Source organism: Myodes glareolus, chromosome 5 (genome assembly GCF_982192425.1).
Source record: "Myodes glareolus chromosome 5, mMyoGla1.1, whole genome shotgun sequence".
In the NCBI taxonomy this organism is placed as follows: Eukaryota; Metazoa; Chordata; class Mammalia; order Rodentia; family Cricetidae; genus Myodes; species Myodes glareolus.
In genome coordinates this window covers 43,236,590-43,257,863 of record NC_142030.1, presented here as the reverse complement: position 1 = coordinate 43,257,863, position 21,274 = coordinate 43,236,590, and the positions used below count along the sequence as shown (strand labels likewise).

At 36.3% G+C, this 21,274-nt stretch overlaps 1 protein-coding gene across 4 annotated transcripts in view; it reads left to right on the top strand.

The window, feature by feature from the left end:
- Positions 1 to 21,274, top strand: part of Znf385d (zinc finger protein 385D) — a 948,781-nt gene that overhangs the window by 772,446 nt on the left and 155,061 nt on the right. For 3 of the 4 annotated variants that reach the window (XM_085687889.2, XM_048421350.3, XM_085687891.2), the window contains one exon: positions 15,463 to 15,573. The exons of the other annotated variant lie outside the window; for it this stretch is intronic. In XM_085687889.2, coding sequence (XP_085544015.1) covers positions 15,463 to 15,573 — 111 coding nt within the window. The remainder of the gene's footprint in view (positions 1 to 15,462; positions 15,574 to 21,274) is intronic. 4 annotated transcript variants of the gene reach the window in all.

The following is a 21,274-nucleotide window of genomic DNA, read 5'->3' as shown; positions in this document are numbered from 1 at the left end:
AGACTGCCTTGGCCCTTTGATAGGACAGAAAATTAGGTAGGCGGAGTAAACAGAACAAAATGCAGGGAAGAGGGCAATGAGGCAGATGCCATGAAGCCAGCCACCAGGTCAGACATCTGAATCTTTCCCGGTAAGCCACCACCTTGTGGTGCTACACAGATTATTAGAAATGGGTTAATCAAGATGTGAGAGTTAGCCAGTAACTAACTCTCTAGAGTTAAATGAAAACAATTTGTGTGTTGTTATTTCCAGGGCTAAGCTAGCCATGCAGGAGCCCGGCAGGATGAAAAGAAGGCCTGCCCGCAGCTCCTCACTACATGTTACTACTATAATCTCATTAATCAGACTCTGTGTGCTTCTAGTTTTTAAACTCAGCTCCCTTTATCCTACAAATTGTTAGATTTGATTTCTTGATAGTTTCCTAGTGCTGCTGGATGATCCTGGTCTTTTATTGTTTTTTTCTGCCCTAATGTAGGAATAGTGTTTCCCATGCTTTTTCTCTTTTTCTGTCATTCTTTCTTCTCCTTTTTATTACTGCTTTTTCCCTTCATTTAAAATTTCAAATTTCTTGGTAAATTTCTCATTCATGCTGCTGACTTCCAACTCTCACTTAACTGTCTCCCATATCACAGATAAAATTCAACTGCTTAATTGTATATCTTTAAAGTCACTGATCATTTCTGAAGAAATTCCTGAAAGCTTCATCTGGTATCTTACATGTTTCAGCAATTTCTAGTTCAGTATTTGAGGGATTTTGATCTTTTGAAGGAGTCCTACTGCCCTGTTTTTTTATAGTTCTTGTGTTTCTAAGATACAATGTGTTTAGCTTGTCTGTTTTTCCATCTGCTTATCTCACAGAGCCGCATTCTCTTGCAAGCTTAGTCCTCAGAACCACTCAGGGAGGACAAAGGGGTTATACTTGCAATAACACCAAGTGGTAAGCTACATAAAGTTAAAATTGATAAAGACCACTAATATATCACCATAAGCCAGAAAAATAGGGAAACAAAGCATTGTTAATGATAATGCTGGAAGTAGATAAATTAGATAAAGGAAGGAGAGAAGAAAAGAGGAAAACGTGAGACAAAATAAAAAGGATAGAGAATGTTATTGGGAGTAGAAAAAGAAAAGAAATTAGCAAATATTTCTTAAGTAAAAAAACACCAAAAGATTTTTCAGCAATGAGAAAATTTGAAAGCAAATTGAATGATGACAAAAAGTGTAAAAATTAAAGTATGAGTTAAAAACCAACGTGACAAAATAAAACAATGCTGTACAAATGAAACGATAAAGTAAGAATACTGCTAAAATATAGTGGAAGGAGAAAAAAGAGGCAGTAAGATATTTTAGATGAAAAAGAAAAAAATATAAAAAAAAAGTTTGTCCAGTAAGGAAAAAGTTAGTAAACAAAATTTAATGTATGAAGAAAAACTAACTTGAATTACATATTGGGGTTTTTGGATGGATAATTTCATGGTTAAGCATTCTTGTTGCTCTCCCAAAGAACTAGAGTTTGGTTTTAGCACCAACGTTGTGCGACTCACAACCACCAGTGACTCCAGCTCAGGGAAATCAAATGTCCTCTTTTGGCTTCCCTGGCCATTTGCGTTTGCATTCATACATATATACCCACTGAAACATACAGATAACTGACAATTTAAAAGTACATTTGTAAAATACAACATTTTAAAATCTGATAATGTACACAATCTGCTAAATAAGAACAAATGGAGAAATCACAGAGCACTAAAAGAAAAAAAGAATATAAAGAAGAAGAAGAAGAGGAAGAGGAAGAGGAAGAAGAAGAAGAAGAAGAAGAAGAAGAAGAAGAAGAAGAAGAAGAAGAAGAAGAAGAAGAAGACAATGATGATGAGTGGTTAGTTAGTGTAGCAAGTTTTCTGGGTTGTTGGTTAGAGATGCCATGTTGTATGCACAAGGATGGTGGACAATAAACAGAACTGTCACTCTTCTCTTGAGCTCCTGTTTAATTTGCACTGGATAGGAGCCTAATGTTTACCAGATCATCTTTACTGTAGTAATTTTCCTTGTAAAAGTATCAGACACCTATTTTGACCTCATTAGCTAATTAGTTGAAGGGAGAATGCATCTACACTCAACCTTTAACTATTTCAGGACACCCCTGGCACACCCCAACTTTATACCCTCTTTTCATAATCCATTAAGCCCAATCTGTTCTCTTCTATCCATATGTGCATGGATACAGAACCATACACTAGATCATAAGTAACTGCTAGGGGCACTTTCCTGAAGAAAGCTGGCTGCTGCTTCCCCTTTAGAAGAATACAAGATCAAGCCAGTCAGAATTCCAGCAGAGATAGAGAGAACTTCACAGAAACCCACTGGGTCACCTGAGCAGCCTTGGAAGGTGAAGGGTACTGGATTCTCTGCATGACTATATCTAAGACTAAAGTTGCTTCCCAACATTTATGGAAAATGTGCCGAATTAAAACAATGGCTTCCTCTCCATACACTGCACATATGACCTAGAACATCTCAGTGTTCTTTTCTTATTTTAGTCCCTTGTGATTTCTCCATTTTTATTCAATTTGCCAGACCACTCAAGTGTTCTGATGCCTTCTTCTGACCTCCACATCTGCCCAGGCAAAATTACTTCCACATGTGTGCATACATTCACACACACACACACACACACACACACACACACACACACACACACACACGCACACACCTTTCCTTTATTAAAAAAAGAAAATTAAAAAGTACCAAGTGCATTCTGGAATGTCATTTCATATTTACCTCAGCCAATGTTTGTACTTCAGGATAATGTATTTCTTTAGAACCAACCTCATCTCCCTATTTGTCAGGCTTAGCTGTCTCCCTCCATCTATTTCAACTCAGTTTTCGTTGCCTTTACAGTTACACTGGGTCTGCTCACTTCCTGTTGAATATTATATATATATATATTTAAATTAGTTTAAATATAAATTTAAATTTAAATTAAATTTACTTTAAATGTGGCACTTGATTCCCAGTATGTTCATCTTAATGTCCACTAATACTGCAGAAGTGACAGCAGCCAGGCCATATTGTTATGCGATTTGCAGAAGTCTTCAGGAGTAGCATATTTCCTTTATCTCAATTTTTGAGAGCTAAAATTATTTACAAAGTAAAATTGTTATACAATGAGATTGAATAACTTGTTCATAAAATTCGCATAGAATTCAATTTCAATTGCCTCACCAGAGGAGGATGCAAACCGGACTTTACCTGTCATATTTTTCTTATGGAAACAATGGCATATTCCAAGAAGAAGTAGGCAGTTCTCACTAAGACTTCCAAGAAGATGTCAGAGGGAGAGCCATGCTCCTGAATCATGTTCTTCACATTACAATAGTGTTTAGAAGGCTGAATGCTTAAATGAAATAGATAGCATGCATAATAAAGTGTGAGCAATGTCAGTCATTCTAGCCAACAAACCTATTTAACAGGCTTAGATACTAAGATATTTGGGGAAAGAGGGCAGATTTAGAATCCCAGATTGTTTGTCAGGAGATTTTTCTTTAAAACATGTTCCGTGGGACAGAGCGGGAAGACTTTTGAATTAAGAACTCCTGCTGTGCTTGAAAACTCAGCTTCAGTTATCAGAACCCACATGGCAGCTCAAAATCAGATATCTGTACAGGGATTTGAAGTCCTCTTCTAATTCTGTTCGTAAAACACACACACACACACACAAATGGCGCACAAATACATTCTAGCCAAACAGTCAAACACATAAAATAAAAATAAATGCATATTAAAAAACACATTCAAGAAATCTCCAGATTTATTTATAAATAATATAAAGATTAGCCATTCAAGAATAAAGAGATTTTTGGATCAGCAGCAAACCAGTAAACCAAAGCTTTAGTTTAGTGTTCTGGGATGCCAAATCTATAATGGAAGTACTTAGAAAGGTAATTAGAAAAAGAATGGGACCAGAACCAGGAAAAAGGTCTAGAGTTAGTATCTACCAATGAATAGCATCAGAAAAAAAAATTAAAAGGAGACTTGATAGAAAAGAGAAAATTTGTTTTATCTTAAGGTATAATCTCCATTATTTTTATAAAAATAAATGTAAAATGGAACAGTAGGAAATTGTGGTGTTTTATATAAGTAAGGAGGCAAGTAAAGGAAAGTGTGGGCTACTTTGCACAAATCTAAAAAACATTCCTGAATGAGCTTAGATTTGTAGTGTTAGAGTCACAGAGACAGAAATGAATCCTACCACATCATCCAGCCACCAGACTCCATCGCTGACCACATAAGAACAATGATGATATTCATTATTATCTTTCCAACAGTAGTGTGACACCTGGAGAGTGCCTAGAAAGGTGGGTGGCAGACAATACTGACATTTATCTGAAAATTTCTGAATATTTAAAAATGTAATATTAACTTAGACGGTTTTAGAATTCGGGCATAAAATTATTTAAGGAAATGTATAACTTCAAGCAGCAAATTTGAGAACCTGCCTCAAATGTATAAAACTAAGTATGTAAATAGAATAATGTTATATTGTAAAATAAAAGTAAAATAAAAGTAGCATGTTCAGATATGTCTTTGGCCATTTTTGTGAAAAGATGATGTCTAGTAATGGTTTCATATTAAAATTTTCAAGTTTTAGTCTTGGAATATTTAAACATATTAATATTCTGTGTAATGATATCAACTCTTGGGACAATAATACCATCTTGATAATAAAAAAAGTAAATTTACCTCTGGAATGATATCTTTGAAGACTTTGTCTTTAATAAAATATATAATAAATATGTGTGTACCTGTGTGTGAATGTACATATGAGCGAGGTACCTTCAGAGTCAAGACAAGGGCTTGGAGTTCCAGGATGATGTGAACAGCATACATCTGATCTCTAAGAGAGCAGAAGCCACTTTTTCTTTCTCCATGTAGCCGAGAAATTTATTGAGAAAATATGCTGCTGATTCTGGGCCATGCCAGATACTTTAACAGCCAGGAAAATGATGATGTTAATGCCACCTGGTGAACTCTCATTCCAGAGCTATGTCAGAGGAAGCCTTGTCTAGGTTGCACCCTGAAGTACTAGTTCCCTAAGCAATCTGTCTTCTCACAAGTTGAATGAACCCCAGTAAAGTGAAATAAGATGTTTCCTTATCCTTAATTTCTGAATTTTCTAGGCCTCCAATATGAGATGTAGAGCTAGGACTGTACCAATTTTCTCTGCTAGAATTGCTATGCTAAGCCTGCTAAAGATTTATAGCAATCATTCTTATTATTTAACATGTTTTTAATTTATTAATTTTTATTTATAAAGATTCCATGAAGCTGAAAGATACCTGAGTAAAGCAGTGAGATTGTAGTGTTTGGCCTCTAAGTATGCAAAGAAGTCAGTTAAATAGTGAATAATTGTTTGGTTAACAAATAAAGGCTTCATGTATATTAGACTTAGTAAATGGTACCATGTATCATTATGGATTAAAAGCACAGAATTTAAATAGTGAACTTATCTTGTACACAGTGAAAACTACAGTCTGAGAAATAAAAATTTCTTCCCCTTTGACAATTACCAAATTATTTGTTGCACTGAACAGTTAATTTTTCTTCAGTCGAACTCGACTTGAGAAATGCAGCTTTACTATGAAGCTGTGGTAGACCTAATGACTACTTTAAAGCAAGATTTACTTTATACAGATTTAATTACCCATAAAGATTGATATAATTATATCCTAGTATCTTCTGTGTGTTGAATTGAAGTTTGTTTCTTATGGAATATGTTCACAGTTGTCCAGCTCAAAAAGATTTCTTACCCATTGTTATTTTTCACTCTACAGTCAATTATTCCTGGCTGGCCAATCAGTGTTTATTTAAAACGTGATTGACAGAATACAGACAATTCTCCCACACCATAGTTCCATCCATTTTTCTGCAAATTTCACTATGCTGTTTTTTAATTGCTGAATAGCTACATTGAATAAACATACCACATTTTGTTTATCCATTCTTCTGTCAAAGGACATGTAGGTTGTTTCCAATTTCTAACAATTATGAATCAAACAGCAATGTACATGGTTCATTGTGTCCTGTGGTGGGATAAAATGCCCCGCACACTAAAGTACATGTATGTGACTATATCTGTCTTGAAACTTTTAAGAATGAAGAGATCATAAAGGTTACCTGCAGACAAATTTGCAAAAAAGTCACTGAGTTATCTTCAAAACATTTAACAGTGGGATATACAAAAAGTACATCTATAGAGTAACAAGAGACAATATGTATTTAAAAGCATTTATCCCTCAAATGGTGTCTTTCAAATATAAAGATGTAGAACCAGGAGTGTAGCTCAAGCTAAGGTTATTGCTTACTTTTTCTTCAGATGTCACACATCTCATTTTGTGAAGTTTCAAAACTACTTAAAGATTTCATAGGCTGGTCAATAAGAGCTCAGTTCAGTTTTTTTTTCCTGTTCTTGTCTCTGGATGTAACACTTCCTTGAAATCTTTTCTTCTTCCTTGATCCTTGGGGTTCACAAGACTCTTTGAGATGAAAATTGATTGTGTTAGTTAGAAGTGTTCTGGCTGCTTCATCAGTTACTAAAGCTTCCTCTATTAGCAATTAGGCAAGAGAAATAATGTTAGTTTGTATTTTTCTTTTTGAATAAAACATCCTAAAATTAGAGTTGAAAATAATGTATGCTTTCTCTAACCTTTTTCTCCTCTTTTTCTAGAGTTCATACACTTTACTAAAATGCAGTTTTCTTCAATGAAAAAATCGAGATTTTCTTGTATCTGCATGCATATTTGGCTTGCACAACAACTTTTTGAGTAATTTATTTGTGTTTATTGAGAAATGTATTTCTTTGGTGGGCAGTGTTGGTGACATCTTTAATCCTTGCACTTGGGAAGCAGAGTCAAGTGGATTTCTGTGAGTTCAGACCAGTCTGATCTACAGAGCAAGTTCCAGGACAGCCAAGGTTAAAAAATAAAACAAAACAAAAAAAAAACCCAACTATTTCATAAAAAAGAAAAGAAATGTGTTTCTTTATTGTCATCAGACTTACTTTTGCTAACTACCCATGTGAAATACTGTATCCTTCTTTCAACTTTCCTTTTTACAATGAACCATGCATATCATGTTTTGATTGGACATTTATTTGTACTTCCATACTTGATGCTTAATCAACCTTAACCATCTTCATTAGCATTAATTTATCTTTTACATTGTCATTTATAAAGCTGGTCTGTAATCTGAACAATTATCTTTATTTGGATATTATAGACTCCTTCATATTTTTGTTGTTCAGATATTTTGCAAACAAAATAATATAACAATTAAGATTAAGTTTCTTATGACAGGCATGATGACTCTGCTGGAAAAAGTACTCACCCTCAATAATGACTACCTGAGTATGATATCTAGGAAGTACATAGCTCTCTCTCTCTCTCTCGCTCTCTCTCTCTCTCTCTCTCTCTTCTTTCTCTGTCTCATTCTCTGTCACTCTCTCTCACACACACACACTTCAACTCAAAATGATTAGTGAATGAATTAATATAATTAAAAGTGATACGGTTAAGAAATGATTCTTTGGGTAATAAGACAGGCCACTCAGTCTGATGACCTGAGTCCAGTCTCTTGAACCAACATAACAGAAGGAGAAAAACAACTCCTTCAAAATATTCTCTGGCCTGCATGAGTATAGCATGTACACATGTACACACGTCTACACACATGACAAATATGTAAATGTTTAAAGAACTGAAAAAGATTAAATTTGTTAGAGGTCTTGAATTTAAAATTACACATCTAGAGTAGTCTTGCTCCAAGCACCAACAGTTTTCGATACCTAAACATTCTTCCATGCTTAAGAGGAACAAAGAAGGATGTAGACAGAATGTTTGCTGATCTTACAAAGGACCTGAATTTTGTTCCCATGCCAGGTGGCTCATAACCACCTATAAGTATAGCTTCAGCAGTTCTAATGCCCTTTTGTGGCTTTCATGGATACCCAGTTCATGTGTATACACATCTGCCCACACACTTATACAATTAAAAAATAAAATAATTTTTTTTTAAAAAAAAAAGAGGGTTGGGGAAATAAAAGTACTACTCAGACCGTGAGGACATCATCTATTGTGATGCATGGGTCCTTATGGAGAGTGAATCTCCAATTTAGGTGCCTGCTTTTTGTTATCTATCATTATTTTCTTCATTAGTTGTTTGAATCTCCATATGGTTGAAATCATTATCTCTCCTTGGAATGTTCTGGGTCACAGATCAGTCTCTATCTGAGTTTTCTACTGTTGAAAGAGAGTGGGTTGTCTATGTCATAGTGAGACATAGTGGCAGTAGCAGCAATGTTAATAAGGCTTCTCTTTGTGTACCTGACCAGCACTAGACTCCTTATACACATAGTAGAATCATTTAGCCATAACCTAGATTCTGTTCACTCCATTTGGAGGTCTATAAATAAAGATGTGAGAAATTTGATTAAAAGAACTAGTTGTACCAGGTGTGGTGGCAGAGGCTTGTTACCCTAGTCATTACTCAGAATGCTGAGGCAGGAGTATCACCCACCAGTTAGAGGCCAGTGTGCAGTACTTTAACAATTAACATGTAAATTACCTGTTATTCCTCACCTAGGGGCAAATGTGAAAGGTTATATTTAGCACTGTATACTGGTATGAACCTACATCTGAGATGTGATGAATTGGCTTCTTATTCCTTTTCTGTCAGTGCTTTTCCCTTGGGGTATTCAGTGTCTTGTCAATCGAACAAGAGGACAAAATATGACCTAACAGTTCTTCCTGGATAACAGATACTGTTGGTCTGAGGAAGTCACACATTCATGGGGATGACCAGTCTAGGGCCATTTAAAATTGAGACACACTGAATGTCATACAATAGAGGTCGTTTAAATAATTATGTCCCAGACATTCATGGAAATTAATCCATTGTATTCCATTAGTGAATAGGAAAATAGAAGTTAAGGGAAAGTATTTGGTAGACAGCTAAGTTAAAAAAAATGCATCTCTGTTGTAACTTGACTTGTTGTAGATGGAAGTTTCTGATCTGCCCAGGCCTGAAGCCATACAGTTCCAAATAAACACACAGAGGCTTTTATTGATTATAAATGGTTTGGTCTATTGATAAGACTTATTATTAAGTATCTATTGCGTCTTAAATTAACTCATACTCTTATCTATGTTTAGCCATGTGGCTTAGTCCTTTTTCTCAGTTAGGTATTCTTGTCTTGCTTCTTCCGTATCTTGCGAACTACTACGTCTCTGCCTTTCCTCTTCCCAAAATTCTCCTTGTCTGGTAGCCCCAGCTATATTTCTTTCCTGGCTACTGTCTAAACAGAATTTTGTTAAAGTCATATGAGTGACAGATCTTTACACTATACAAGAACATGATCCCACAGCATTTTTTTTGTCTCCATTTCCTACAAGGCATCTTCTGATGACTTGAAATTCCCCAAGAGGGTTCTTCATTTTCACAGTGACCTCCTTACACCAGATTCTATTGTGAAGCTTAGTCATCAGAAAGACTAACCGTGTAATTCCAGGATTTGTTCTTTGAGTTAAATGACCCCTACAAAGTGGAAGCAGGCTAGATAAATGGCCAGTGTTGCCATCAGGAAACCTTGGTGTCTCTGGGCTGCCAGGCTTGTGTGTGTCTCTTGGTGTAGAAAAAAGGAGGGAAACCTTCCCTTCTCCATTCTCTGGGGAGGAAGGGTCACTGACTGCATTTAGAAACTCCTAGTTTCTGTCCTTAAAGTAAAACAGGTTGCTTTATTGGAACCAAAGATTTTATGGTTTCTATCTTTGTTTTGTTTATCTGTGTTCTGAGAGGTCATCCATATGGGCTTTAAATCCAATTACCCAGTTGGATAACATTCATGTCACCAGCAGACATACCTTTCCAGGATTATTGTTGTTATAGCTTGAAGGATTCACTGCTGCTTCATATTTTCATAGTAAAATCACGATATCAGGTACTGCAAATTCTTGAGACATGTGGTTATTGATATGAGTTATGAGAACACAAATTTGTAGATGTTGATGCGTGGAAAAATATTTGATTGTGGTATCCAAGAGTGTCAGAGGGAGCATGAAAGTTTTGTGAGTGATAGCTGGCTTTACACCTAATAGTCCTATGATATTAGCAAGGGACATAAACAGGTCTACAGAAAGTTAGGATGAAAATACCACTCGTTGACCTGGATCACCCAAGAAGTGTCCTGGAGTATCACCTTTAGAATTGATGTTGTTCAGTACTTCTAGAAATATCAGCCAAAGGGACAACCTTTACCTTCCTAGACTTCCTGGCATTTATGCTATTTTTCTTTGACTTAAAATCTGAAATCCACAACAATAATAGAACAAAGGGAGAGGAAATCTTTCATAGCAGAAATATAACTTAGGGCTTAAACTTCTTCCCGGCTTAAATAAAATAGGTTCATGAACGGAAAACTAGGTGTGGAGTTGTAGCCCCTGGGGCATGCTCACTTATAAATCAATTTAACACAAAACCCAGAGGGGAAGCATTGAGAACCTGGGACTAGGATAGAAATACAAGGGGCCTTTAGTCTGAAATGAAGAAAAGCATGTTCATTTGACTTTAAATAAGGCCATAGACTGAGCTCGAAATGCAGTGTTAGTCTAGAGATGAGGCAAGCATAGCAATAGGTAGAGTGTTGTTCTTGTCTTTCATTTGTGTTTGGGACCAAGTTAATGAATTTTGAAATTCTTCCCTTTAAAATATCCCTACTCAGAAACCGGACAGATGTGCCACTGTTTACCATGTTGATTTTTTAAAAAGTCATCTCTTTCTGAGTGTCATGTGGTATCATTTGGATATGTCTCAAGGCTCCATGCATGAGGTTCTCTGTTTTATAGTGTTTGTTCCATGTCCTTTATTTACATGGAAAACTTAATATTTCTTTCAGATTTTCAAATAAATTTCTCTTGTCACACTGCTGTTTGCATTCGAAAATGACAAATTTAAAAGCAAAAGGGCAAAGCTGTGTTTATGCTCCTGTAGAATCCTTTGAATACACTATTGTAGCTGCCTCTGAGATGTTAATTTCTAATTGTGTAGTATCAATGTCTGTGTTGGTATTCTGATTTTTCTAAGGATATTGACCTAAGAACCCCTCTTTTTATGTTTCTTGCACATGATAGCTGCCTTTGTTCTTCACTCTGTAGATCCTCTGATTTATGGGATGAACATATATATAACTGTCTTTGTAGGCAAACATGCTAAATACTTATAACTTTAGTAAAATGGATAAACTAACTGGCTGTGTGTGAGTCCCCAGTTTGTTCCAATAGGTTCTGGCTTTATGTCATGTCATATGTCACCCAGTTAACATTTAGTAGTAGAATTAGTTATTATTCAAACATAATCCTTCATATTGATTCATTGTATAAGACATTATTATTAATTTTTACTGTTAAAAGTGTTACATTTTAGTAAATTTATTTGACTAGATTCCTGAATTCACAAGGATTCTTGATGATGTCAGTTGTACTTTGAAACATCCATTATATAAGATATAATTATACAAGATATATATAAGATATAATTCAGTTAAGTCTTCTTCCCTCAAGTATATAGGGAAATAAAATAATTGCTGAAGAATATGCCACTTTGCATCTTTAAATATGATTTCATAATCATAGTGATCAGGCCATGACTCAATCCAAGCAAAAGAATTTTGCAACATGTCACATTTTGCATGCAGAATCCAGATGATCTGGAATACCTTCCACAAAAGTTGAGGTGTTCAGCGCAGTAGACACTGCTTCTCCAGTATTATAGAAAGACTGAAATTTGAAATAATGTCATGCTCACCATTAGAAGATAAAAACCAGTTCTGTATTTTTACAGAGCAAATATTTGATACAAATATGAGGGGAGTTTATGTCTTAAAATACCATTACAGGAGAACTGTAATATCCCTTAATCATTGATCATTAAGGCTTAATGGGTCATGGGAAGAATTCATTTTCTGCCCTGAGAGAACTAGGTCCTTTTTGTGCAATGAATACTTAACAACAGAGCTCAGTAGGATTAAGTTCTCTGAATTAGTAACCTTCTTCTACTTTTCACCGGAAGGGCGCAGGGAGAATCATTCTGTATGTGTGCTGTACAAGTGTGGGCTGGCATGTTAAAGAGGGAGGCTAACCCCAGGAAGCAGAATGAGATGTTTGTGGCCTCCAAGGTTTCATGCTTGGTTCACTGTTATTTTTGTTTCTGTGGAAACAGGGGTGAGGAGGGCTTGAGGGGGTTATAAAAGCTTGGCTGGGATGTAAAACACAGCAGTACAAATGGAGAAGAATTCTACACCGGACCCCTCACCTTTCTCACCACTCTCCTGTAGCGGGCCCAAGTGAAGGAAAGGGCATATCCTTTTTGATTAATTTTCCATCTTTAGAGGAACTGAATTGACTTTAGGAATAATTTTAAATTGTTAAGCCTGAAGAATAATGAAGACTGTGCTGCAAACCATGCAAATGCGCAAATGCATGCCTATAGTTAAGTGCAAAAATACATTGTGATGTAGCCACTTGAAGGGATACTGCTCAGTTATAAAACGGATGAGGCTGTGCATGTATGTGACAGCATGATCAACTGTAAGATCATTACACTCCATGACCTCACGTTCTGTAATACCGTTTACATGAACTTAGGGAAATGATAAAACTTTGGGGACAGGAACACTTTCTTGGCATGCACAAGCCTCTCTATCCTGTGTACCACAAAGAATTAAAATAAAGTGACAGAAAGTAGACCTGTTGTTTCTGGGCCTCACATTTAACATTGGTGACTTATTATATGCAGATAATGCCTAAGAACGGATTTTAAAAAACAGCATGATAAAACTGAACAGTAAGTGGGAGGAGGGGACCTTGTAACTCATTAATACTTAGAAGTGAACATAAAAATCACTAGAACAAGTCAGACAGCAGTGGCACATGCCTTTAATCCCAACACTGGGGAGGCAGAGACAGGCAGATTGCTGTGAGTTCGAGGCCAGCCTGGTCTACAGAGTGAGTTTCAGCACAGGCTTCAAAGCTACAGAGAAACCCTGCCTCAAAAAAAGTGAAACAAACAAACAAACAAACAAACAAAATAAAATAAAATTCATTGGAACAGCCTAGGTTACCCTGGTGTTGTCTATATCTGCGTTTCTTTTATTGGTTAATAAAAAAGTTGCTTTGGCCAATAGTTTAACAGAATATAACCAGAATGGAATATATATGTGTGGAATACATACATACATATACATATACATATACATATACACACACACACACACATATATATATATATATATATATATATATATATATATATATAGAGAGAGAGAGAGAGAGAGAGAGAGAGAGAGTAGACAGAGTAAGGAAGAAGTCATGTAGCCACCATAGGAGAGAGATGCCTCCCCTGGAGCTCACTAAAGCTTTGCCTGTAGGCCATAACCTTGTGGTAATACACAGATTAATGGAGTGGTGTTAGTTTAGGATATAAGAGCTAGCTAGCAAGACAGTTAAGCTATTGGCTAAACAGTATTGCAAATAATATAGTGATTATTTCATGGTCTGGACAGCCGGGAATGAGCTAACCACATCCCGCAAAGTTAACCCCAGAATCTGGGGGAAGGATATGTCATATGACTTGTTTTGTTTGTTCCTTTGAGACACGGTTTCACTATGCAGCAGCACTGACTGACTTCAAAGCTTTTATCCTTCTGCCCCAGTCTTCAGAGTCCTGCCCATTACCAGTGTACACCCCATTTCCCACTGAAATTAGCAAATTAGGGATGGAAGAAGACAAATTTGATATGCCCATGAGTTTTTTTGATTGCTATAACTGTTGAGTAAGAACCAAGTTGAGGGGCCACAACTGGAAGATATTTAATAACCACTGAGGACTATTTGCAATGTACATTACAAATGGTAGATTAGACCAGCAATTGCAATAGAAGAATGAAAGAGTCAGAAACCTGGAGCTTTCTCTTACCTACCAGCAGATGGATAGGGCCAGCTAACTGGTTCCAACCATTTAAAATTTACCAAAGTTCTGAACAGGAAAAGTAGAGAATTGTAATATGTAACACACTGGACATTAGGCATCATTCCTTAGACAAATTCTTCCTTCGTACTATGCCAGGTCATTTTCAAGCTATCTCATGAAGTCTTTAGTAAGATCTCTGAAAATGGGTTCAGGATTTCCAACCAAATGTAGCAGTGCACATGTATCATTCCAGCTTGTAGGTAGCTAATCCAAAAAGATGATGAGTCTGAGACCAACCTGCGATACACTGAGTTCAAGGCCCACCTGGGTTATACAGTGAGACAAAAAGAAATAATAACAGCAAAGAAGAAAAGAATTTCTGAGTATGGGAATATTCAATAACATTATGGATATATGGATATCTGTGTGTACATGTACATAATATTATAACATAACACTTAATAATAACATTAAATAACCATATAATGATGCCAACAATGTTGAACAAAGTATGAGGTTCATGTTAACTTTCCCCTTTCACACACTCCATAATGTAGCTATTTATACTTATCGGTTTCTTAGTGCACACAAAATGAGGTTAAGTAATTTTTATATGTCATCACAGTTAAACCTCATCCCAACTTTAGAAGTTGGACACGAGTGACTCATCCAATGATGACAGTGCAGACCAAAGATTGACTTACACTAATTGGTGGGACATTGACACATGGCCCCTGGAACAGTGCCTCATAAAGGAATATTACTACATTTAACAGGGTTAGACGGGTGACAGTGAGCTTGAAGTTTCTCACCCTGTTCTGAACTGGAATGGAGATAACCGAAATTTTGCCAAGAATCTTTGTGTCCACCCATGTAAGTCCATAGAAGATTGAAATGTAGCTTGTCTGTGGTCATCAAAAATAGGTTGCCAAGTGAGCTAATGTTTAGTTCTGTGTGTCCTTTCCTGCTAGATTTGCAGAAGTGTACTTTTTGGGTCTGTATGATACAAAACATAGACTAGCATTGGAAAATGGTGCATAATTAATATTCGTGCTTGACTATGCTGTTTGAAGTTCAGATTTTGACAATGATATAAACACATTTCAATGTTAGACGGCACAAACTAGTAAGAGCTTGAGTTTCCACAAACCTTTAATTATACATGAATATTATCAAACGGTGGCAATTGTTGCTTCTAAATGAGAAAAGCACTTAATGTGCAGACACTAATGGGGATATTTTTCATCTTCTTATCACACCATGCTTTGGGCTTATTGTTATCTATTTTCTGAGAGAGTAGAAATGCCTTTTCTTAGCCTAAAATCATTCTTTACAACCTAAGCAGTAGACAGGAGCTGTGAAGATTTAATGAAACAAGCAACATTCAGTGACACTGACAGCCTTTATTTCTCTCTGTTGTGTGTGTTGTTTTCTCTCTCTTTACAGATGGACCCTATTCAGAAAGCTGTAATAAACCATACATTCGGGGTTCCTCTTCCTCATCGGAGAAAGCAAATCATCTCATGCAACATTTGCCAGTTGAGATTTAATTCAGATGTGAGTGGAAACTTTTTCAATAACAAAATGTATTATATGGTTTCTGTTTTCAGGTTTTTTTTTCAAGCAACTGAGCATGCCCAAATCCAAAGATAGCATGCAAGTCTGAAAGTTCTTTAATTTGGGAATTTACCATTTCACATTATATTATTTACTATAAAAATGCATGTGCACCTGGATATACTTAAAGTTTAATGCTTTATTTTGTTTTTAGTATCTTGAGAATACTTAAGGCATAGCATATGCTTTGTTTTTGGAGATTAGCAAATTCAGAGCCAGTGAAGATTTTAATAAGTTACATCTCTGAAGTAAGACAGATCATTCTCTAAGACCAAGGCTTTGCCTTCAGTTCTTTCTGCTCGACAGACTCCTAGTTCCAGATTAGTGCTGTAGCAAGTAAGAGTTCTGTGTGAGTGTGTGCACTTGCATGTGCACACACACACACACTCATGTACTCTCCAAAGTGCAAATGAACAGGAAGCTCCAAAGACCTCAATTTCTAAAACACAAGTAGAACAAAAATTCCATGGGAGCAACATAGAAGGGAGATGTCTGGGGACTTGGCCAGTGGTTTGAAAGTGCTGGGGAGGCTTTACACACTGTTTACAGTTCTCGTGAAGAGGACGGTAGATCATGGATCCATTCCAGTGATTCCAATGTTTACTTTTAACTGATATGAAAATGTTTGTGACATTTTCTCAACCTGTAAGTTTGCCTTGGTGACAAATTAGTCCTGAGAGGCGCAGAAGAAGAGTTGTGTACCTTGAAGCAACAGGAGTTGGACACCCAGTGCTCAGGCTGTGAGCAAGTGAAACACCCATGCTTGCTATCTGAATGGACCCCCATCCTTGGGTGTCATTTTTTTGTGCAAAGTTTCCAGATTGTGTGGAGAATGTGCTGAGAACACCAAAGGGCTCCAGCCATAGAAAATACACAGGGCCTGGGCCTAGACATATGGCTCATTTTTTTTTCTGTACCAGAACAGTTCATTTTATGTGAGGATTTCTCAGGTCATGGGGCTCAAGTCTTCTGCTGCAGTTCAAACAGTCCTTCCCCTGACTTGAAAGAAGGGGGCTTTCCTTATCCTGTCCAATTGCATTTGAATTTCATAGGCCTCTCCTAGTGTACTTGTAATTAGTTTGTAATCAATAGAAACTTACTAGTTCTAGAAGTGGGGAGACCAAGCCTCAACTGCTAACAATTTCACAGTCTGACAAAGAGCTGCTGCCTGTTTCAGAGGTGATACATTTTCACCAGGCTTTGACAAACCAGTCTGATGAAGCAGCTCCATGGAACACCAGTTTCTGCCCTCATGGTCTGATCGCATTAACAATGGCCTCAACCCCTAATGGTTTACCTCAAGGGTTAGGATTTCAACATGAGAGTTTGGCCAGAGCAGAATCCCCAAGCCACAGCCTCGCTTGAATGGTTCTAATAATATATTAGCTGGTTAAATGTGTCTTACCCTCTCTGAGGAGTAGATGGGAGGTGGGGGGGGAAGTGTGAGGAATGGGAGGAGAGGGAGTGGGAACTTGGATTGGGTAGGTATAATGAAAAAAGTTTTTTTTTCTTTTTAAAAAAGAAAAAAAATGAAACATTAAGCACACATGATCTCTTTGGACAGGACATTTTTAGTACTTTTAAAATTTATTTGTTTTTTAAATCTGAGCATCTTTATTTGGCTGGGACATAAGTTTATCACAGAGTTGCTGAATTCATGAAAAATACTATATTATAAAACAATGATTTGTAATGATTTCTCCCAGTCATTGTAAAAAGGTAGCATCCTTCTAACCTGTAAAATAAGAGTTGTGAACTCATTTCTTTCAGAGTTAACACTGTTTTTATTTAAAATTTCATTTATGTGTTCAGTTTATACTTTTTATGCCAGATTACACAAAGTTTTAAATTCCTAAAAACTTAAATAGTAAGATAAAAGTTATTTGTTCCATGACAGGGTTTTGTTTCAGAAATGATCCTTATATTTCCTAAGACTCAAGAGCAGTGTTGTAAATGGTGAGCTCATTTCACAACACTGGGTAAATGTTTCTGTCACCGTTATTCAATGTTGCTTTTGCTTAGCTTTTATTTCCCTTAAGTTGAATTGAATTTTTACTTTGAAAATGACCAGATAAAGAAGACAAGACTCCCCTAAACCAAGTTACCAGCTTTTCACACATTTTATTTAGTACATCCGTCTTCCAACATTTCACTACCAATATTTTCTACCTTATTAAAGAACAATTGTGTGCATTAGAATTCAGAAGGATATTTCAGTATCTTTGGATCTAGCATCCACTGGACCTAAGACTGAGTGCAAGAATTCTTCTTGCCATATCAGACAAGGACTTTGAATTGATCATTCCCACTAATGAACCATTCAGCATTTCCAGGGGAAAACTCCAATTTGGGATAGTGCTTCTTTTTCTTTTCTTTTTTTTTTTTTAAAGAGAAAACAAACTAGCTTTTTCATTTCACATACCAATCCCAGTTCCCACTCTCTTCCCTCCTCCCACTTCCTCCACCTTCTTCCCCACCCCACCCCTGATCCACTCCCCATAGAGGGTAAGGAACATTGCTCCAAGATGATATTCCAACCATGGCTAGGAACTAGAAATGGTATCCAACAAACGTTTAAGTGGCCTTTACATTCACAGATGCCGTCATTATCATTAACTTATAGAAAGAAGGTAATACAAGAACTTTTACTATATTTCTTTTCTCCAATACGATCTCATTTTCTTATTAAAAGATAATATCCATTCATTTTCCTAATAGTGTTTCTAGTTAGCATAGGTTCCACAAGTATGTTTATCAGGGGTAACTGGCTACTGTTCTCACAATTTTGCTGCATGTCATGTGATCAAAGGAATTTGGACAAGCTATTGTGGTATTTAGGCTTACAGGTCTGGGTTATCGTTAACCATTTCAGGCTTGACCATGACAAGACAGCATGGGTACTAGTTGTCTATTTGCACTGTGGTTGGAAAGAACACAAATACAACACCTCCTTGTTCTTGTGACAAGAAGAATAACATGAGTCTCTCTTGATGTTTCAGGGTATTAAAAGGATTTTGTTGCTTTTAGGGGCTCTGAAGAAGAAGGGAAACACAATTCTGTCTTGGTTCCAGTTCATCAAGTCTTGTGAGCCTCTCCACTTCTCTAGATAACAGAAGGCTGTTCAGTGCCTCACTCAGTTGCTTTGACTCTTCTCCCTGACTCCTGCACAGCAACAGATCATACTGGGTCAATCTAATAATCCAGGATAATTGCATCACTTTTAATTCAACTGACTTGCAACTTTAATTGAATCTGCTAATCTAACTCCACTTTTCCATGTCATATATATTATGTTCGGTTTCAAGGTATGAGATATTAGCCTTCTTTGGGAGGTGGCTCTCTACTGTGGATGCTTTCTGAGGAAGTCTGACCATTGCTCCAATTGTATACCATGGATATTAACTTTATAGCCATGAAATTATAAAACACCATTCATTTGCTCTGTATTTTATAAGCTCCATGACATTCATTGCTCTTACATTTTTCTTTATATTTAATGTTTGATGTAAATTCACCACATAGGATTCATCTTTCAATGATTGTTATATTTGTTTAGTTATACACATATGTTCATGAGCATATGTGCATGTGAAGGTCGGAGTCAATCTTTCCTTCCAACACGTGTGTCCCAAGGACTCTACTGATGTCCTCAGCCTTAGCATGGGAAGCAATGGGATTGTGTGCTTACTGACCTGCAATATCTAAAGAACCAATTTTATAAACTGTTTAGATGCTGAATGAATATAAATTAGATTTATCAATTGATGACACCATAATGATGCAATCCCTATATATAGAAAACTTATAAGATCATCATACATGTATATGATATCATAATATTTAACCCCAAGGAAACCCTGCTGAACCCCAAACCACTGACAATTTGTTCTTTCCAGGTAATCTGGATTTTATTTCTTGTTTCTGTTTTTAATCCTGGGATGGTCTGGAGCAACATCGTAATTCACTTGTATGCATGATTGAATTTTCTGTCACCAAGAAAGTGTTTTTGCCACAGAAACCTTTTTACATTTCAAAGCTTCTTTTCTTTCCAGGGAAAATAATAGCTTACAATTCTTTTCATCTCTGGATCATGAAAATTCAATTTCCTTTCCATCACTAAGCTTTTATTTATTTTTTTAACCCTTCATATTAAAAGCTATGTGGTTTGATGCTGTACATACTTGTTTCCTATATGCTACAACTTCTAGTTAGGTCCCTGCAGTCAGCTTTTAAAATGTCATAAATTATATTTAATTCAATGAAATCAGATTGCCTTTTCTCGATATAAACTTTTCATGGAATAAAAGATTTTAATATTCATATAAATATATTGAGGTTACACAAAAGCATCCAATAAAGGCTGAAAGGTTGTAATGTGCTCAATTATTTTATCATTGTCTTAAAATAAGCCCCGCTTACTATGTGGCCTGAGCAAGGTAGTGAGTATGTCTTTGAAAAACAACTCAAAATTTGGCCAATATGGATACAAGATGATGGAGTGAAGGAAAGAACAAATCCTTAATGATTGTTTGTAGAACATGAAATAAGGTCTCAAGTTCCAAGTCAAGAAATATAAAATTCCTTTTTATAGTCAGACTCATAATAACAGAATTTTATTGTATTTTAGAGGCAGAAGAAACGGATAATTTCTTATGCCAAAGCTAAGTGATACTGTAAGAGATTTGTAACTGGCCAGGTGACAAATAGCTGGTGTTCTTGTTGCATTTCTCTTGCAGTCATTAAATACCCTCATTAAAAGCAACCGATGGGAGGAGGACTTTTAGCTCACAATTCCAGGTGACAGTCCATCATCACGTGGAAGTCACAGCAGCAAGCTTGAGACATCACATCCGCAGTCAAGAGCAGAGAGAGAGAGATGCAATCACATTGCTTGCTTGTTAGTTCTCCCATTGCAGAGGGTGCTGCAAAGTAGCAAGGCTAGAGCTCTGTGGACTTCTTTGTAAGTCACACCATCTTGGAGGGATAGCCTGGAGTTTCAGTAGATTAATGGTAGGGCTCCACGCAGATATGGAGAAAATGTGGGCCTTACCTACAAAGACTCCTGCTTCTTCTCACTCGGTCCCACTCACAATTCAAGAACAGACACACTAACAGTTTAAATCCAAGTTCAAAGTCAAATGCCTGAGTTATGAAGCAGTAACATTCCTGCGGCAAGTCATGACTACCAACAATTAATTACTGCTAGGAACTTATTTGATGAAGCAATGAAGGGAACAAAATATTATTAGAAAAAACAATTGCTCAGAGGCCTCTGATCCTCTAAATGGAGATATTTTGAAACAGACCACCAGTATCATTAATAGATTCCCCAATGCTGTTGTAAAGGAGAAGCTATTAATAATTGATTAATATTATTATTTATGTTTCAATCTAGGGATATAGTGAGATTAAGCAATTTAGAGTTTTCATAATGCTCATAAAGACAGGTGTTAGCAGTGATTTTTCTTTCCAAGTAGTCAAATCACTCAATTACCTCCTCATCATAACATGTGTTAAAAATCTTTATAATATTTAAATCAACATTATTTAGGGCTGATGATTAAATACAACTTAAACAAAACTGGTGGTTATATCAACATCAAAGACCAATTCATTTACATATTACCTTAAAATGTTTATT